We start from the raw sequence: 21,700 nt of genomic DNA, 5'->3' as shown, positions 1-21,700 counted from the left end.
CTAATTATTCCTTTATAACTTCCTCCTATGTATGTAGTCATATTCCTATATAACTACTTTATAACCCAAGTGTACAAAGGTAATTATATCAATAATCAACATATATATATTTTGGTGAAATGTATTGTATGTATCAGTATCACTTGTTATTGGAGCTGTATCGCAGTGAGGAGGCTGCATCTGCGCTGTGCCCTGCTATTCACTGCGACAGTACGAGTAAATAGGACAGCAGCTCATTAGCATCTTTTATTATCCAATTACAAACTCTACTCGCCTAATTACCTCCAATCAGCAGGGAGAAGAAAATGATTGACTTCCTGGAGGACAGGAACCACTCAGGACAAAAAGGACAAACTGGAATTCACTCACGTAATGGATAGAAAGAGACTCGCAGGAAGACAGAATATGGAAATATGTAGGTAGACATAATACTGCGGCTACTGTCTCACTGTTTAAGAAAATAATTATCATAGATTACCTTTCAGTAAAACCATCACATTGTGCAGGTAACGCTTTTATTACATGATTTGTGAGTGTTGCAAGACTCCAGCTAGCATTTTATCAATATAAGACTTCCAAAACACTTAATTCCTGTTGTATGAAATTAGTGTGCGAGTAGTGAAATATGCCTCTCCACGACTTCCAATGTCACATTTCCACATGGTCTGTTCTACCTTCACAAGGTTATGTTGTTCTGTGGATTATGTTATTGAGTTTGTGACACGAAAAGATAGGAAATAATTTTTAAACAGCTGCAGAAATGATTATCCTTCATCAGAGGATGAAGGGCAGCCACTGCACAAGGTTGTGCTTATAACAGAGCTATGCATCATTATTAGGCAATTAATTACTCTGTCATCAACACCAGCAACACTGTTCTACTGGGATTCAGTCACAGATGTTTCAAACTCAGCTTTGACACTGCTATCCATAACTGGGGAGGAATGGATCCTGTTTCAGGCTTTGACTAAACTTGAACTTCTTTGCACACAGAGTTGTTCAGATTTACTTCTCTTCTTGGTTAGTTTTGAGTCTTTGAAAGATGTCAGGAAAGGCCAGAAATAGCATAGGGCGGGCCGCTGGGACGAGCTGTTGTTTACAGACAGTGACAGGGATGGAGGACCTCTGTGCTCTGGTGCCGGGCCTGAAGCCTCGGGGGTGTGCTAGCACTGCTTCTGTTGCTGTTCTGGATGATGCAACACATAAAACCACACGAACATGCAGGCCAGCAAACTTGTGTGCACGTAGACACACAAAATACACACACTGACTACTTACTAATTTTTCAGTCCATACAGACACACATTCAAAACAAACGTGATAACAACTGCAGAAATGGCAGCACACCCTCTGCTGAATGTACCTGTGTCTTTGTTTCATATTGACTTTACCTGCTGACTATACAGGCTACTGTGTTGTCAATTCAAGCTGATGTTAGAACAAATCCAAAACGTCACAACGTGTGTGTTTATAGGTTAAACGATTTAGCAATCAGTTTAAGTAACTGTGCTGACCTTAACATTGGGGTCAGGCCAGGCTACAGAGAGGAAAACATAAGGTAAGCACCACCATCATGTAATTTCTGCACTCTGGTCAATTGCAGTCCCCTGGCTGCTGAAATCACAGAAAAACACAAAGAAGCAACCGCAGTGCAATATTGACAAATTCTGTTTAATATTGTGTGATACTCTTCTCTTAAAATACAGTCTTTTCTGAGGTAGACCATTACAGTTCAAGAACATTATTATCATTTTTCAAAACAGACATCAAAAAAGACATGAAATAAATACTTTCATGTACAATATGCCGCAAAAATGAGGTAGAAATGGTTACAGAAAATGTACAATAACCAAGAACAAATTTACCGCAATAACAGATCAAAACATGTAAAAAATAAAAACTTGTTTTGTTGGACAAACTGTCGGGAGTTGTGTTTTGTCACTAACCCTAACCCTAACCCCTAACTCATCATTATTATTTCATTTCTGTGTTTACATGTGAATAATCACTTGCATTGTCAAGACTGTACAGCATGAGGCTTCCGTAATTTGTAAATGTGTTTTCAGTTTCTTAGATGGTGAACAGTATGCACAGCAGGGGTCACTCTGATTGATCTGGCTGTATGGCATGACTGAAGCCACCAGCTGGAGAGGGAAGGCTGCACTGTGATATAGGGTTGCTGGACATCAATCAGACCACTTCCACTCCAGAGGAATAAGTATAAGGGAAAGGGGGGGGGGGGGGGGGTTACAACGCCACATGGCCACTGGGGCTTGTGGCCAGGGGGCAATCCAATCTAATGAGATTGCATTGGGGAGAGAGAAAAAGAGAAAAAGAATGATGAGGGAGGGAGGGAAGGAGGGAGGGAGGGAGAGAGAGAGAGAGAGAGGGGGGTGGTAGGAAATATTACATCATACTGTGTTGCCTCCTGAGGACCATGGCAACAGTCTAATACGCATGACCTCTGTACCTGCAGTCCAGTGACCGGGTTTTTCCAGCTTGTTAAAACAGAACTGTAGGACTGCTGGGAAAGGAAGGTTTCTCTGGATTGTCTACATGTTGGGTTCATCCACAATATGTACACATTAACTGTGACTATTTAGACTTTGGGATTTGCTAAAAGCTACACACTTGATTTTTAGACATTTTTTTTGCAAAAGTGTTTGCCTTTTTTATTTTAGTATTGTGCTCAGATGTTCACTATGAGTGCATGTGTGTGATTGTGTGCATTATATTTACATTTTCAAGTGATATTTTGCAGCTGAAAAACAATAAACAGCAGACATGCAAATGCAGGATATGTAAATGCTACATAACACAGAGATTTTCAAGCAGTTTGTCCAACAAAAAAAGGAATATTTTCTGTATTCTACATTGCATTTCATCATTCCACCATAAACTACAATAAAAATAAAGGGTAAAAGAACATAAAAGAAAACTTATTTATATATTCATATATAATAATACATGGATTTATGGCATCAAATATCCTTTGAAATACCTGAATTACATTCAATGTTACTCTTTGTAGCATATTCAAGTTTCTCTCCCGAGGTAAAAGCCCAGCTGCAGTGGGTATTAGAAGACTGTCAGGTTTCTCCTCGCTCCTTTACCTTGCTCCTCGCCACTCTCTACTAAGACCCTAAGATTACATACATTCTTTATTTTATATTTCTGAGGTAAAGAAATTTTTCCTGAGCATTGCAAACAAGACTACATACTACAAAACAAAAGAAGTAAGTGAAATAGAAAACAGACACGCTGTGGGAGAAGCTGTGTGCAGGTGGTGTTGTTTTGTAGGATTCTCAGGAAAACTGCAGTGGTTGAGGAATGTGAGATAAATAACAAATTTATGTGGAAGTCAAGGACAACAACCCAAAAATAATAAAGTACATTTTGAGTGAATTGTATCATTTTAAGTGTGTGTATAGTACCAATGGTGAGTTCTTTAAAGATACATGTGAAGTATTTCTACAACCAAACACGTTGAGAGTAACTGCAAGGTTTCACTTGAACGACTGATCTCCAGGTAAGGGCAGCTGCAAGTTTGGAAATCATAAAAGCCATTTGATTTTCTTTATTTTTCAGTGTAGTAAGGAATAACTGTTTGACTTGGTGAACAGCTGTTGAGACAGATTCATCTTTTGTGATTTTGAGGACCAGTCTGCTTTGAGAAATAACAGCACAGCTATGTATGCATTTGGTTTGACATATTTTTGGTCAAGAAAATGGTTTGCTGAAAAGTTGCAGATCCCAAGCCCGTCATGCTAAATTATTAGCCGAAATCCAATAACTGAATTAACACTAGGATAACATGGAAGTGGACTGGCAATAAATAGAATCCTGAGAGTAGCAGTCAAAAGGGGGATTCTCCAAACCCTGATTATCCATAATCTTGGACCACGTCACCTAGCAACAAATAATTGATTTTGTCCTGGACCAAGGCTAATCAGGATCTCTCAGAGTATCCAAATAGCTATCTTTGATTTTCCCATTGACCAAATGACTAAAACACTACCCCACTCAACAAGGCCTATTCATGTTTCCTTTCTTTGGGAAAAAATAAAATATTGATATTCATAGCAAAACAAAAACAACACACCATGGCATGCTTATGCCAGTTAAACTACTTTGTCAGCTCTCCTGTACCTTTGAGCTTGTCTGGCTCTTTTGGCTGCATAATTGGTAAATACAAAACAACAACAAAACATTCCCAAGGCTTGCCATGTCGAAAGCAAAGATGGGATCACAAGGCAGTCCGAGTACAGTGGCTGGCTGCTTTCTCAGTGGCTATACATCTTGCTCCACTCTATACAAGTGTCCAGTTCTTTTGTGGTGGTGTGTGGGCGCACCTTGCAGAAGGCATTCTCAAAGTCTGTGAAGGCTGGGGATTTGGAGGCTGTGGGCAGGCCATGCATGGCCCCAGTCGGGGAAGATGCTGAGGACAGCGCCTGCTGGCTAAGCTGCAGCAGCTCCCACACTGAGAAGCCCTCAGTGCGCTGCAGCACAGAACTCAGCTCCCTCTCACTCAGGCTGCAGCACTGGGGTGATAGCGCCTGCAGCAGGACCTGCCTACGCATTCCCACATCTGGCAGGCCAACGTGATAACGCTTGGCAAAGCTCCGATGGACTGCATCTTGCAGCAGATCTGGCCTGCCAGTGGCACATGCAAGAATCACCAGACCTGTGGTGCCCACCTGGGCTTTCTCCAGAGTGGTGAGCAGTGTCTGTCTCAGCCCTTCCTCTTCCATGGCCTCCACCTGACTGAGCAGTATCACTGAAGGCTGCCGTGCCACTGCCACCTGCAACACTGACCCCAGAATGTGCTCTGCCTCAGCCTTCCCTTTAGATGCCAGCATCGCTCCACTCAACCGGTAGAAGGATGCCCCCAGCTGTGTAGCCAAAGACCGAGTTAAGGTTGTCTTACCCCCTCCCCGGGGGCCAAACAGCAGGACGGTTCTTGGTGGCCGCATCACTGGACTGGGCCTCAACACGGGCCACAGCAGGTCCTCCTCCAGGGCAGCCTTGACATGGGTGAGCCCAGCTAGCTCGCCCCAGCTTAGGGCTGGGCTACAGTCCAAAAACTCTCCACTAACAAGGTCCAACATTCGTGGGTCTGGGCTCTTCAGAGTCTCAACTGTTGGACCACACAGTGGAGGGCATTTGTGGGCCTGGGAGCAGTGCTGCTGTTGCTGTTGGGTGAAGCCCTGTTCCGCCACTCCATTCTCCCCTGTCATGCCAGCAGGAGGGCTGTACTCCCCTGCTGCCCCATACTGAGGAGACACCAGGGGCTGAGAGGAGGGCTTACTGGACTTGAAGGTTTGAGGGTCTGTGCTGCCTGAACTGCTGAAGCCATTTCCCCGGCACTCTGTTTTGTCATTCACACTGTAGGGAGAGTGTCCCCCGGCCTTCAAGGGGTCATAACTATATTTCCTATAACGAGAGCTATCTCCACCCTCATCCTCTTCTACACTCATCTCAAATGCTTTTCTTTTTAGTGTCCCTCCAGATTCAGATGTCCCAAGGTTGGTGCTCTGGTAACTATAGCTGCCTCCTACTACTGTGGGTCTTGATGGAACAGGAGTAGGGGCTGGTAGACCCGAGGGCAGGTACGTTGCAGAGGGGTGGCTATAGCTGGGGGCAAGGGTGGTCTGGGGAGGGTATGTGCTGGGGGGGTAGTTATAGACAGGTGTGGTAGGGCTATAGCTGGGCACCAGGGTTGGGGTGGATTGGAGGGTGTGGAGGGAGGCAGGAGGAAGTGCTGCACTGGTTTGGGGACAGTACCCTGAGGAAAGATAGGTGCCATTGTAGCTAGAGGGGTACTCGCTGGAGCCACTGCAGGAGCTGCTGCCACTATAGCCAGAGTCTGAGAGGTTACTGTTCACCACTGACACACTGCCGACCCCAGGAGGGCCCGCAGATGTGGCTACAGACTTGGAACCTGAGTGGCTGTCATGGCCTCCAGGGGGCACTAGGGAATAGGAGGCATCAGTGCTGTGTGTCAGTGGCCACGGCTCCAGCTCAGTCTTCGGGCCGTTGAGGCCCCCAAAGACTCCTGGCTCTGGGTAGCTGCCCACAGTAGGTGGCCGGTCATATGGTGAGTCCAGTACACCAGAGTACTTCTCAGCATAGCGCTTCAACAGGTTGGAGGCTGTGAGGGCAGAGATGTCATCATTTGCCCAAGCGTAGTTATTAGAGGAGCGGCTGCGGCCAGAGTAGAATTCCGACTTGTGGGCCGGAGAGGAGGTGGTGGAGGAGACGTCCAGGTGCTGCTCAGGCCACTGGCTGAGGGGCTGGGCATGCTCTGGGTTCCAGTGCATCTTTAACAGACCTGACAAAGAAACACATGGAGGTATTGTGATTACAATCATGTCAGAAAATAGGATAATGGTGTGGTATGACTGTTAATCTTTAAAGAACTTGAGCTGTACATGTTCCTGATTATGATATGAATCAATGTGGATAGATAAAGGGTCTTAATAAATTGCTTTCTTTCCATAACCTCTTGTCATTTTGTTTTGACTGACAGGAGAAATAAGTCTTAAAATTCAATGTTCACATTTGCATGAATGTAAACATTATGTTAAGGTGCCAATATATGACAATAACTTAACATAACGTGCTTTGTTTTGTTTGGCTCATATGTTACAATAATAACCACTTTTTGAATGTGTTGAAATTACCATTAAATAGACTCAAAGAGAATTAAAAGAAGAAAGATATAAATATTTTATTTGTTAATATATTTTATATTTTTATTTGTTAAGTGCTTAAATTCAAATGTTAAAATATTTTTCACCAAAAAAAAAAAACACAGTACCCCTCTTTAAAAACTGATAAAGGAAACAACTAAATAGCTGTTTACAATATGTCATGACTAGGAATCTAACTGGTAAGGTTCTGCAAAACAGTACACTAAAGTGCGCTAAAATAATGGTTTGATATACTGTAGATGATTAAACAAGACAGTGCAAAGTTTAGACACTCTTCAATGACTGCTTTCCTCACTATCATGTGCAAAGTAAAACATGTTTTGAGCCCCTCCTCTGCAGGCAGCCAGTGATGAGAAATGGCCTTTCTTCTGCTTTGAAAGGACTCTTTTTCAGCGTTACTATCATGTATGGTAGCAGAAGTAGCTCAAGTTTCCCAGAGCGACGGAGGACGGTAAAGAGCAGGTGGAGGGAGAAAGAGAAAGCTGCAGAAATTAAGAGAGTGAAAGCAGATCTGTAGGCTGGATGTGTTGTTTTGCAGTTTCCCAGCTTGTGTTGGAGCGGTGATAAGATCCCACTACTATTCCCTGTGCTGCTAGCATCTGCAGGTCTCCCAGAGGAGCTATTGTTATCTCCCTGTGCATGTTGCTCTGAATGCCTGCTCTCTCCGCCCTCCACCCCCAGCTACCACCCACCAATCCACCCACCCACCGTACACCAGAGCTCCAAAGGCCCAGTGGCCGGCTGGACAGAGGGAGGGTGGGAGGGAGGGTGAGGGGAAGGAGGTTGTTTGTGTGTGTGTGTGTGCGGACAGTGGTGTGGAGAGAGTGAGAAAGAAAGAAAGACAGAGGGGGGTTGGGTTTGGAATTGCAGCATAGTGTGCTATTCATCAGCACAGTCTCCCATGGAACATTGGGAAAGTGGAATGTCTGTTCCTCTGGCTGACTTCAGCACTGGCTGAGGTCTGATTGATCGTGGCTGCTTTGCACTGAGCACATCGCCAAGCTAACAAGAGAGAGGGCAACCAAAAAAATGAGATAGTTTGGATCATGAATCCTCCATGTCAATGGTCTTATTTTTTCTTTTGTTAAAATATTGTACGGGTGTTGAAATGCATGGAATCCTTTACCCAAATGTATAATGCATCTGGTATTTTTCATTGTTTGCATACAATGCTGCCTAATCTCTGAAGTCCATTATTATATTATATATATGCACACACGTGTGTACATGTGTGTGTGTGTGTGTGTGTGTGTGTGTTTGAGAGAGAGAGTCATAGATGAAGAGACAGACAGGAAACGAGAGTGAAAGAGATGGTATGAGATGCAACAAAGTTCACCAGCTGGAACTGAACCAGGGATGTTGCAGTTATGCAGCATGTGCAGTAACTATTTGGGTACTGGGGCACTCTTATATACTGTTGCAATGCTTACAGTCTGTGTATATGTCAGATATTCCACCATTCAAATACCTCATATATGTATTACTTATTATATTACAACATTATAGTTAAAGAATAGTGTATTTTGCGAGGACTAGCACTACCTCTTGCTGAGGCATTAGCTTGACATTCCACACATAGCTTGGCATTATTGAACTGTCACAATTTACCCTGAGGTGAGGACTACTCCAGCCAGAAACAGGGAGGTAAAAAAGGAATATGGCAAAAGCTGTCATTACTGGCTTTGCTGCCTTCCCTGCAGTGGATGCCTGGTGATTCATTATTCATGGCTGTCTGTGTGTGTGGACCCAGGCTTCTTATTGCCATTTAAATCAAATCTCAATATCCACAGTCTGCAATTCTGCTCCTGCTTTCCACTATCTAGCTCACTCCTAAACTTTGGCCTTTTCTTTACCAAAGAAAAGGCCAAAGATTTATTTCCAAACCTCCCCATGTGTGTGTTTTCAGATTACGTCTGTTATTTATTCAGTCAGATGAGACCAGCAGACCAGATGGTCGTTGGATTATCATGTCCTTCATATTCAAATCCACTGCCTTATTTCCCAATGGCCAAACCAGTTCAAGTAGTTCCCTAAGCTTCAGCAAACCCACACAGCCACACACCCCGCATAGCAAGATGTGCAAGAACATTCTCACACTCTGTTCACTTGTATTTTCACAAACTTGCTGAAGACATTGGCTTGTCCACACCCAGATGACCACATTTTTGTTGTTGCCTTACTTGCATGTCTTTGTCCAGAAACCATATATGTCCTGCAGACCCTTCCCATCTGCAGCCCAACCAGTTTTTGAGCTGCCCCAATAATGGGGCCTGTGTGTGACAGAGATGGATGAGAGCCCAGGGGAGCTCATAAAAACCTGCAGCAGGGAGGGAGGGATGGAAGGAGGGAGGGAGGGAGGGAGGGATGGAGGGAGGGGTAAGAGTGGACAGCAGGCGCTTCGTCCTCTCTAAGCGGACTGGAGTGGACATTAGAGGACTCAGTGAGGCGGGCTAACTGCTGTCCACTCCATCATCAGAGTAGCACCAATACAGAACAGACTCACACCACCCTTCTGACCAATGTAATGTCCAGCTGCCCATACCTGAGGTACCAATTCACTGTACAGTGTCTGTCTTTTAAAACAGTGAATTATACTCTATAATTCTACCTGTATGTACACAGTAACTTACATGAGTGATAGGCCGCCACTCACCCCTGATGAACACAGCAGGGTCGCAGCGCAGTTTAGCCCTTTCCATGTAATTAGATCTTGCCTTCTGCTGGATTTTAGAGCAGCAGCGCTCCACGTTAAACTGAGCAAGATCTAATCTACACTTCTGCTTAAATCAGAGCCATCGTGTAGATTAATTCACTAGAGGGTCAGGAAGAAAGCTAAGATTAGAAGTAGGAAATTAGGACAATGTGGACATACTGTCAGTAGCAGTGCAATCATTAGATTAACTTCAATGTATGCTTCAGTGGGATGCTATTGTAAATGATCCTATACATCAGAGCCCATAAAGTTGGAATAATTTTGTTTTCTGACACAATCCTCTGTTTATTCCTATTTAAATTTCCATTGTGATATGTTTGGAAGAGATTGATTGATAAAGTTTTGAGAAGACATACACTTTATCTGTCAAGAATGAATCACATTGTCACAATCCTTTCATGGAAAGTGGTAAAAAATATTTTATTCCAACTTTATGGGCGACAGTGTATATCACGATACATTGTTCAGCTCATAATGCAATTCTGTGACTTTTCCCTTTTCTGCCACATACTTTACTCTATTTTTTTCATAAGAGAGAGGGATTCAAACCCACACATGTATTGCTAACAAAAGTGTCTGTGTGTTTAAATATGGGAATCCTCAATCAAGTCTTTGTTGCTGTTGTCAATGAGAGTAAAGAGGCAGAGCCTCTGATGTGATTTGGATGAGTATAAATAAATAAAAAAATATATCAGTGGCATTCTTGAACTTATGTTGAACATAACAGAAATAGATTTTAATATGTTGACCAAATTAAGTATACATATATGTGATCAGGCTGCTTCTCTGTTGACCGATGGCCTTACTTGGCTGCAAGGAGATTGATAAGAACGTTGTGTATGTGCACATTAAAGTTCCCACTGAGTGTGTGTGTGTGTGTTTTCTTGGCCCCAGGAGAGACAGATGTTCTTCTGCTGACCGCCTTACTGTCTGTGCGGCCATTGTGGTGGATGGCCATCTAGCAGACGTGCGTGGCTCGGACAATCCAGTTGGCCCTGAGACAAAGCTTGAAGGATCCTATTGTCAGGGGCCTGTCTAATTATGGAAATCTTATTAATCTATTCAGCAGCAGTCCACTGACAGCTTTTGTGTCAGCCCGGGATTTATTGAGGGATCTGTGTGAGCTGCATCCTATTGTAGGCGTGCGTGATGAAGACAGTGGCACGGCTCTCTTCAGCTGAAACCAGCTTTGCTTTGAGGAGGCCCTAAAATTAAAATTAGACCAGATACGGCTCAGGGGGGATGTGTTAGGTTAATTTGTGATTTCTGCCCTCAAATGCTCAAATTTGCCATCTGCAAAGTCACTGAATGTCCTCTTAACTCGCTGAAATCAAAGTAGCTTTTAACCCATAACGGCTGGTAGTACTCTAGACAGTGTTGTGGTTTCCTATAAAACAGGTATCAGTGGTTGAGGTGAAACGTTATCTTGGCCGGAAGCCCAGAGACAGAGAACTCCAGTCCGTTTCACAGCTCCCTTGGGGTCCCTTTCCCCTTCTCCCTTCCCGACACTTTTGTTTTTCCCTGGCCTGAGGAACAAAACGGACACGGATGCAACAAGCCTTCTGGGACAGCGTGCTATTAAACTGTGCCGATTGTGAAGAGGCTGCTTGTAAACAAGAGCGCTGTGGATCAATCCAATCAGGGTTCCATTCAGGGTTGATCTCTATCCCTACCCACCGACCAAAGAATACTACCAACATGTCCTCTCCATCATACACCTCCATACAGAGGTACAAACATGTACACAGAGCTATAAATCCTTTGATGCTTTGTTGCTGGTTTATAACAAACTGTTAAAAATGTGTGATGATACAGACCTGCAGGTTGCTTTACAAAATATACAGCAACAAGAAACTAAAGCAAGAATTTACTTGAAAAGTTGTCTTGAAAGTCATGATATTAATATTTTCTGTGGATACATTGTGCTCTTTTCTTTTGCTCTAAATGAACCTGTTAACCAAAAGACTTCCACAGTAAAAAGGTAATTCTATTTATTCAACTTTCAAATTTACCAACACCCGCCTGAAAAGAAGAAACCTATAAATTCACTGGCCAGATATTATCAGCAACCAGGAACTGAGGCAGCCAACAAGACAGCAACCTGCAGAGGAAGAAATCTGCTAGAGATGGATTGGTCACACTCTTTGAACGCCTGCATCCAGCACCACAAGACATGCCCTCTTTTGGAATCCGTAAGGAAAAAGAGAAGAGAGAAGAAGAAACACCAAGAAACACCTGGCACCGTGACCTGGAGGCAGACGTGAGGAGAACTGGCCATACATGGGGACAGCTGGAGCAATTGGCCCAAGAATGGAATTCCTGGAGAGCCTTTGTTGGCAGCCAATGTCCAAAGTAGGGTTTTGGGCTTTAAGTAAGTAACTAATCTATTCAACAAGGAAATAAAGTATGCTGAAAAAAAATTCTCAACATGGTTAACTTAAATTCTTTATAACTTTTACAGAGTCAAATGCTTTTGAGAATGCTGTTCTGGCTGTTGTGGCGGTATGTCAGTATTTTAATTTAGACAACATCTCAAACAACTGCCTCTTTAAAGAAAACAGCTTGAAAAAGGCTTGAAATGAATGCAGTCAAGTTACAATACAAAGCACACAACTGGGGAACGACAGACAGAAAGTAGAGCGAAGGGCAGAGTGTGACAGACATTATATTTGTGCTGATAAATCACAAACCTGATGCTGTGATGACTGCATAAGTTGTTTTGTATTCAGCAGGCGCAAACTGATCAATGAGTTATTGGATGAAACTCCTGCTTGCTGAACATAAATATGTAGGACAGATTGTCACTTTCTTTCAGGAATCTTTAAACACAAACATATCAAATAAACAGTTTCAAATGATGGAGCACTGGGGTTCGGTGTGCAACGCAAGAAGCCTCTGCACTCAGAATCTGTTATTTATCAGAGTTTGTTATCTTGATTTGTCGTTGAGTCTTGAAGCCCCTTAAGTCCTCTCTTCTCAAGTTCACTGTGATTTATGACACTAATATCAAGCAGGACATTCTCACTAGGCTGGCCGCTGCATACTACCTGGTCTGTCGTAAAAACACCAATCTGAGAGGCCGGCCACATTTCAAAGCATGGCAGGTGGAGACAGTGGAAAATTGTCTCTGGACGTTCTCCCACTTTGGTATGAAATACACATTTTATCAGCTCTTGCACAGTTTGTCCTACAGACTGAAAAATGATGATGAATCCCTTGGCAATATTGTGGATTATGTATGTTGTACTATACTCGTGTTACAAAGGCAATATCACCCCATGGATGCTGAATAGCCTCTGTTATCATGTGGGGTATTGCCAAAAAGCTGTTAAAGGAAGCGTGAGGTCAGTCCTAAAGACCCTTTTCAAACCTCCTTAAGACTGGGATAATGCAGACACCGGACAACGGGGATCATAATTTATCAGCCATGCATAATTGGGCATTGCTAGGGAAAATTATTATAAATCTATGTGTTAGTCACAGGGCTGCTATCAATCAAAAGAAACACAATCCCACACTTCCACTCTGCCTCTCGCTCCCTCTGGCTCATCTGCTCCCTCTTTCATGGCCCTAAAAAGATGTAATAACAGAAGAGTGCGGGAGCTCTGGCGGGGAGTTTTCACACCTGCTGCCCAGAGCACGAGCAGACGCAGTTCTTTTCAAACAAGCCTCACCAGTTCAATCCCAGGAGGAAGAAGCTCATCTCCTGCAGTGGCATTGAGGGATGTCCTCTGTGTGTGTCTCTCCCTATCTCTGTACCATCCTCTTGCTGCGGATAGAGCTATCTGTACTCCATGTATCAGAGTGACAGTTTGACTTACTCTATTTTTTGTTTCATCCCCCTATGGGAATGTTACAGGCCAGCTGTCAGAACGGTTTTTGTCTGTGTGTGCAGCTAATACAGTTTTATTAGAAGAGAAGGACACTGTGGCAACGGTTTACTGTGTATTTTGCAGCTATATATATAACAAAATATCTGCAATAATAAAAACCAGTGAGGGTAATTATTATTATTTTTAAACCAATTGTTAAACAGAATGAAACAAGCCTCTATGAGTTAAATCTCCAATTCATTAGTAAAAAAGCAAATATTCCGTCCCATGAAAAGTTGTTGTTTTGCAGAATGGATGGAGAGGAGCAGAAGCCAAAGTACCTGATGACATTTGTTAATCATTGATTAATTGACAAACGTGTTTAGAATTGCTAATGATAGTGCAGCAAGAAATTTCCTGAGTCTGGTCATTTTACAGCCCTTTTCTCAGCACTCTCCAAAACTAGAAAGCCTCCGGAATAATTGCTGGATGCGTCACTTCATGCTCGTAATTTTAGAAACAACTCCCCCATCCCCCGTGCCTGCTAACGCACGTCCACAAATGGCAGTAGCCCATCCACCCCCCTTCAAGAAAAACAGGGTCCCTATTTTCTGTGACTGCAGGCTGGCTCTAGGTCATTGTGTCCACTAATATATCAAAGAACAGCTGTCCTAAGGCTCGGTGATGACCAATCACCCCTTCCATCTGTCTCACTCGCCCAATCTCTGCCCTATCTCCCCCTCTTCAGCTCTATCTTTTCCTTGCAATCTCCTTCTTTCCCTGTTTCTGTGCTTCTCCTCCTCCCTTATTCCCCTCTATTCCCAGTGCGCATGTTGCGTTCCCTCCTCTCTGTCCAAATCCCCTGGCCCCTCTGTGCTCCCAGCTTATAGTCTCAGCACATGGGCAGCTTTGGGATTTGTTGTTTTCTGTTAGCACGCATTAAAACAGAGCAATGTTTTCAACAGTTCATTCTGTGGCAGTGTGTTTTATGATCACTGCACAACAAACACCTGATGGCATACTGATTAAGGTATGTTATTTCTCAGGTGTAGTCATTTACTAATTAGCTGTGCTGGTGTGAAAGACGCTGAGCCTCATTGTCGAGCACTGAATTCTGCTGCCTCAGGAATCCAGTGAAGTGTTGCCATCCAAATGAGCCTCACCACCCTGCTTCTTAATTGGACCCTTAACAGGAGCGGAGGCCTCCTTAATGAGCTGATGAACCCTTGCAGAGACAGAGGACAGGGCCAGTGGATTTAGAGGGCCCTAACCTTGCTGTTTTTGTGGGCAAGGACGCATGCAAGCACACACACACACACACACACACACACACACACACACACACACACACAGAGACTGGGGGCTAATTAGAGCCCATTCACACCCTACACTAATGATCCCAGCTCTCATTCACACACACTTTAGCAGGCTGTGTGTTTACTCAAGGGCCTCCCAGGCTCCTCCAATTCACCACTCATACCACTCTGCCCACAATAGGGTAGACGCCGATGTGGCCCTCCAACCTGCTCCTTCAGGGGCCAGGATGAGATCCACTCTTTCTTTCTTCTATACTAACTGCTCCATGACTTAGCAGAGTTCTTCACAAAGACACTCAAAACATAAAAACAGAGCGCAACAGAAAGAAAGGAAAGGGAGAGGGGTCAGTCAGAGGAGAGCTATAAAAACTGCCAGATCTGGACTGAGTGTGTGTGTGTGTGTGTGTGCTGTTTTAAAAGAAAAGGTATCGCTACACCAGCGGGGGCCCCCAGCAACAAGAGTTAGGGCACTCCTGGGTTGGCGGCCTGGGACTGATTTAAGAGTGTGTTTGAAGTGCAGATTACAGATTCTTTGCACCAAATCCCTCCAGGAGTATCCATGGCCCCTGGAATCTCTCTCAGGTTTCTTTTCAGGTCCGGTCGAGGCTGCTCGCCCCAGCTTGAAGTCCTCTGGACTGGCCGGAGACAGGGGCAGAGACCGGACACGTTGAGTAAGAGTGAGACACACACACTGGCAGAATATGGGATCCAGATAATCCGGATATTTGAGAGCAGTCATGATAACAAAGACTAAAATGTGTCATTGGGTGTACCTGTCCTAACCATGTGTCACCATGCAGGCATTTATACACTTAAGATTGTCTTTGTGCAAGGGCAGAAATACCTACAGCAGGAGTCAGAAGTAGCATTGGGAAGCAGGAATGCTCCACGTTCCCACAAAGGGAATTCCAACATGGAGGTGAGAGTCTTCGCATGTCCTGCACATATGCAGAGTCCCTCACAGTTGGATTTGTGCTCTGCTGAATCATGACTACAGTCTTTAACTAAAAGACAGTGAGCTGCAGTGTCACCAGTGAGCACAGGGGCGTGTTTATGTGTCACTGGTCTGAGAGTAAACAGCGTGACTACCTAACACTGCTATGTGCGTTCATACGATCCCTCTGTCTACATACCCGTGCACACATTAGCAGGCTGTTCTGAAATTATGTCAAACCTATAGAAGCGCTGCAGAACAGAGCTACTCTGTACATGAGAAACCATCAAACTATTGAACAGCAGATGAAAACCAGCATTGTACGTCCTGATCATAAAAGCATATCACACACAAAGGCTAGTAAGTAGTGTACTGGAGGGTTCCCAAGAAAAGACCAACAGTGTGACTGCTCTGAAGGCATGCTAACTATTCCACCAGCAGTTTGTGACATTCTTGGACTTACTATCCACTTCAGCAAAGACTTGAGTCAGTATGGACTAGCAGGGTGCAGGGAACTGATGGAACTACCAGTCAAACAAGCCCTGATGGGAAGCAGCACAAGCATGCATCCATGTTCTTGCAAATTACTGAAACATCAGTGTTATTTGAGCAACTCAGACTAATTGGATTCATAAACATTTTTTAATGGGAAAAAACATAACATGTTCTGTGAGAACTGGCATTAAATCAAGCAAGAGCCACTTCTGAGAGGATATGTTTCATAACAACATGAGGTCAAGTACTTATTGGGCTGGCAACGATTCTAAATTCCATTCATCTGATGAGAAGTCAAATAATAACATCAGCTATTTCGAGGGTGAAATTTCCAGAAAGCAAACAAAGTGTCACAGTTACTGTCAAACATGCTTTAATCAAACAATTTTGTCCAGTTTGAATTCACACACCCACACACTTGCCTTACATTGACTCTACAATCCATTTTTTTGTAAGCTAACAAAACAAATCAGAAGTTTTTATCATCCATTATGAAGTAATACTTTTTAAATGAACCGTTCTGTGTGGTTTCTCCCTCTTTTTCTTGTAACTGTCATGCCGATAATGCTCCTTTGAGGCGAGTTAAAGAGCTGGGAAAAAGGGGCTCTTGAGGCTGAGGGCACGAAGGCAGCCCCATGCTGGCCGGCCAAACAATGCTGTTTTGGAGAGCCCGAGCACTGGACTCAAATGAAACCTAGTGGGAGGGTGCTAGGGGGGGGGGGGGGGGGGGGGGCGTGTGTGGTGCTAAGTCCTGAACTGTATTGGTAAAATGACACTGGCAGAGGCAAAGGGGTTTCTTCTGCTTAAACCATCAGCCCTCCCTCTAACTCCCTCTGTCCCTCTTCCTTCCCCCCATGTGTGTCTTCCTCCCCGTGATGTAGCATTCAAACAGGGCCAGTGCCCGGGGTTTAGCATTTCCACAGTGCACATCAAGGAAAAATCCAGTTTTCTGCATTGAGGATTGTACATTTTCACAGATACCTGTGCTATATTTCCTTCAGTTAACAAACTACAGGACACAGTGTCCACTCCTGCTTATTATTGGAGTAGGGGCTCATTGATTCAAGGCAAAGTCCAACTAAAGTCAAGTGTGGCTGTTTGATGAAACAAGCAGCAGGGTAGAAAGAAAGAACGTAAGAAAGAAGGAAAGGTGCAAAGTACTCACTATAGGGGACAATAGGACTCAGCATTCTGTGGAGCTGGTCTCAGTAAAGAGGAATGTTGTTTTGTGAATGCCAGCTAAGGTTAGCGTCCGTCTGGCTGTAGTCCATCACTGGCATGAGCTTGCACTGACAACCGAACAGCCCTAAGGGAGAGAGATAGAGAGAGAGAGAGAGAGAGAGAGAGAGAGAGAGAGAGAGAGACAGTTACAGGCTGCTGCACAATTAAATGTCTGGACAAACACTCACATGTCAACTAACCCTTTCACACAAGCTCACACAGCAACACACGCACCTAAACACTCACACTGACACAGACCAGAATTCGTCCAGTATGGTAGAATTACTGACCAACCTGAGAACGCTATCACTGTATCAAAAACAGAGTGTTCACATACACACTCACACAGTCTGCCAAATTGACGCACACAAGGGTATTCATTATAGGCAGGCATTAAGCTGATTGTGAAGCTGAGTCCAGCCTCTAAAGAGGGCTTTCTAAATCTGCCTCACAAAAAGACTCATGCATACCATTGCTCTGTGCACTAGGGCAATAAAGACTGCATTCTTAGGTCACCAAACACTTTTAAGCAAAATGCACAGGAGAAAATGTTTCCTGCAATGATAAAGTTACACTGTTCAGTCTATCAAAACATTTAATAGACCTCTGCTATAGGTGAAGTGAAAGCTGAAACCATACTACAAAATGCAGAAAACAAATTCATTCAACTAAATAGAGTTATTTTAGAAAATAAAACATAACAAAATGTATTCTATCTCTGTTCAGGTTTGGGTTATAAATGTTATATTTTAATCATGCGCAGATTAAAGACAGTTTAATCTTCTAGTTCCTATTGTTTTATTCAGATATGAGGCACTTCCCTGAGCAAACCCATGAGATTAAAACATGTTTTTTCATAGCAGCCGTTCATGTTATTTCTCCATTCTGTGGACACCAATTCACACTGGTGCTAAATTGCTTTAAAATACACAGAGCAAAAACAATAGACAGATTATTGAAATTGTGTTCCAGTTTTTAAACCTGTGGAAAATGTTTTAGTCACCAACACCTGAGTAAATGCTCCTATAGACATACAGTCCACCTATAAGAAAAGGTGATGCTACTGTATCTATGAAAAGAACTAAATCAAAAACCAAAACATCATATAATCTCAAATACATAAAACTATTTTAGAGACCAATATTGAACTTAGTTTAGTTTAGTTCATTTTGCTAATTTGCAAACACACATGTACATGAGTAATAATAAATCATTGCTTTTGACACAGTGACAAACCAAAGCAAGTGTATTCTGATTGAAAAGGTGCAGACACCTTATTACACAGTCATTACATACATTATTTTTGACCAATGCCTTTAGATTTATACAAAGAAAGAATGAAGAAAAAAAGAAAGAAGGAAAATAAAAGAAAGATTATTTTAATAATGGATTTTTATATATGTATATTATATAAACCCAAAACCCCCAAACAAAATTCATATACACACTGGTGTTCATACCTCCATTTTATATTTGTTAATCACCATATTCTTAATTATCTTACATCTGTTGAGTGTTTTAAACATTTTAATTTTCCTTTTAAAACCACACAAGCCACATTAGCTCTCTTGACTGATAAACATCTTTGGTTTGCATTTGTTCTAATCTTTATTTTTGTAAATAAATTCCACTTAGTTCAGACTGACTCACTCTCATTTGAAAGAGCCTCTGGATACAGTCTGCATCTGCATCTTGTATTTTTGTTTCCTTTATATAGTAATTGTGCAGTCTTAAATTCCACTGAATCTTGAAATGTGAGAACATGCACGTTTATAAATAATATGATTGTTGGTCATGATAATCAGCTCTGTTTAAAATGCCCCAAACCTCCACACAATAGGTCATGTAAAAGAACGATATACGATCTTTTGCTTTGTGCAGTATTGCAATGGACTTTGACATTTTTGTATTAACATCATTTATATGTGGTTTCCAGTATAGTATGTGGTCTATAGCAACTTCCAAATATTTCTATTATCATTATCTATGATTTGTACTTGATTATTGATACCCAAACATTATACATTTTGTTTTATTTAAATTGAATGACAACAGTTAACATCATACCATTGTTTTAAAGTGTTTCCTCTGAATCCAGAAGCTCCTCAAAATCTTTACCAGAACAAAATCAATTTGTATCATCATCATGCAAACAAAACAAACTTTAAGCAAATATGTTGTTGCAAATATAATTAATGGAAAATATAAACTTTGGACTTTGGAGCACTGAACCTTGTTGAAACCCCATGTGACCCTCAGCAAGTCATATTTACCATTGTTTATTTTACACATACTGATATAATCCAGATAAGCCATGAATATGCTACCCCTCTAATACCATATCCTTCAAGTTTTGTCATTAATAATATATGATCAATAGTGTAATACCTTTTTTTTTTAATCTATGAATACCCCAACAGTATATTCCTCATGTTCTATTGCTGTGAATATTCAGTTCTATTACTGCCATTGCGGTGAATCGATTTGATCTACAACCATAGTGATGGTCACTTAAAAAGTTGTGTTTTCTATATGATCAAGTCTTTTTTAAGTTTCCGTTCAAGTATTTCTAAAATGTTCGAGCACTGAGAAAGGAGAGAAACTGGTCTTTAGTCTTTAGAAAGTGCCTCTCAATTTTTGTAGGTAGGAATGACCTTTGCTATTTTCATTTTGTTAGGAAACATGTCTGTTTGGAGTGACTGGTTACACATATGGGTCATTGGTTTTGCTATATACTCTACAATATTTTCTTTACTAATGTCATGTCAATATCAGCACATTCAATTGATTTTTTTCTTAAAATTGTATACGCCATCAATTCAATTTTCTTCAGAAAGATGGTATTGAAATGTATATTTAAATAATGTCATCATCTACATCCTCCTCCTTCATTACTGGGTCCACAATATAAATTGCTAAATTATAGCCAACATTCACATATAAATAATTAAATTGATTGGCAATCTCTTTTGTTTTGGTTATAATTGTCTGATTTTTAAAAATTAAATAATTAGAATAATCTGACTTTCCTGTAGCCTACCCTTTTTATTTATGCTGTTAATCACTTCACATGTGTCTTATGTATTAACTCTACACTGCTCCAATAGTGTGTTGTAATAATCCTTCTTTCTGAGTCTCATAATAGTTCAGTTATTTCCATGTATTTTCTGCTTCCTTTGTTCTTCTTCTAACTTAATGTAACATTATGACATTTACCGCTTTTTGCATATTACTACAGAGACTCTGTCTATATTAGTATACATATGTATTTTTTAAATAATAATAAATAAATAAAAGGTACGCAGTTATCAAATTCCATTCACTTATCTAACCCTCCTCATATGGAGGAGAAATTACGCAGTGACCACACGGCTGCCCCTGGACACCAACAGGCTTCACGCCGCCTCCGACTACGATCCCCTCTACTCTAACCCACAGTCTCTGGCTCTAACTGACAGTCAACTTTGGACACTCAGCCCAGAATGTCTAACTAGCCCACACAACAGCAGCAAACCACAGCTTCTACTTAAAACAAACACAGCTTTGCCCTTGTACAGTTCAGGGAGAGGCAGAAAGGAGAAGGCAGAGTTAGGAGGTGGGTTTGTTCAGGGAAATGTCTCATGGTCAGTGGCCACAGAGGAGAGCTGCTACAACACGCTCAGCTCTGGTCCTCTTTTAACTTCAGCCAGCCAGCAGAGCCAAGTCAAACAGCAGGGAGAGCAGCACGCTATGACAGCAGATCAACACAGAGATGCAGAGAAGACAGACAGCCTTACCTATTCATGCCTGCATGTCCTCCATCAGATCTGAAAGCACTAAGATAATCCCTGGAGCGGAGCAGACCCGTGTGTGCACTGCTATGCTTTTTTTTCCACATATGGGACAACACTCTCTCTCTCTCTCTCTCTCTCTCTCTCTCTCTCCCTCTCTCTCTCTCTCTCTCTCTCGCTCGCTCGCTCGCTTTCTCACTCTGGCCAGTGACAACAGAATGAGCACTCAGCTCCCCTCCCCCATGGATCTCCCATCCCCCCCTCTCTCCCCTCCTTCTCTCTCTTTGCTAAAAGTATTTAAGTAGGGAGCAGGGACAGCAGGGAGGGTGGGGGACTGACCAATCGTGTTCTGAAGGAGAGTGAAGGCGCTCACACTGAAGCTTGGACACAGAGGACAGTGGAGACAGAGAATTTTTGGTTGGAGGGAAATGGCCAGAGTAAGTTTGGTTTGCCCCCGGAGAATTAAGAAAAAGTTGAAGGAACAGTGGTCAGCTTGTGGTAAAAAAAAAAAAAAAAAAACGCAAAAAAAACAATCTCTTATTTCTTCTCTGACTGACTAAAACAGATGATGGCCACAGTTAGACACATTATTTGATTACTTTACAAATTAAATCAAGTTGGCAATATAATATATATAATATATATATATAAATGCAAAACAGTCTGTTGCATTGCACTATGCAGTGCTACATCGCTCACAGTCAGTTATGATATTCAAATATGAAA

The 21,700-nt window shown here is 42.4% G+C and overlaps 1 protein-coding gene across 1 annotated transcript; it reads right to left on the bottom strand.

Moving 5' to 3' along the window:
- Positions 1 to 1,652: 1,652 nt before the first annotated feature.
- Positions 1,653 to 21,095, bottom strand: fignl2 (fidgetin like 2). The gene is made up of 3 exons (XM_053316979.1): positions 20,981 to 21,095; positions 17,149 to 17,289; positions 1,653 to 6,331 (listed from the first exon to the last, which is right to left on the bottom strand). Exons 2-3 carry the CDS (start codon positions 17,171 to 17,173, stop codon positions 4,284 to 4,286), a joined length of 2,073 nt encoding a protein of 690 aa, XP_053172954.1. The 5' UTR covers positions 17,174 to 17,289; positions 20,981 to 21,095; the 3' UTR covers positions 1,653 to 4,283.
- Positions 21,096 to 21,700: the final 605 nt, after the last annotated feature.

The sequence above is a fragment of the Scomber japonicus genome, chromosome 4 (genome assembly GCF_027409825.1).
Source record: "Scomber japonicus isolate fScoJap1 chromosome 4, fScoJap1.pri, whole genome shotgun sequence".
NCBI lineage: Eukaryota > Metazoa > Chordata > Actinopteri > Scombriformes > Scombridae > Scomber > Scomber japonicus.
The sequence above is the reverse complement of the archived record's forward strand: the minus strand, read 5'-3'. Positions and strand labels throughout refer to the sequence as shown.

Excerpts from the sequence above, each read along its gene's own strand:
- fignl2 (XM_053316979.1), bottom strand. The coding sequence starts at position 17,173 with ATGCTGAGTCCTATTGTCCCCTATA. Across the intron at positions 6,332-17,148 it reads GAGTCCTATTGTCCCCTATA|GTCTGTTAAAGATGCACTGG; the intron begins GTGAGTACTTTG and ends TTTCTTTGTCAG.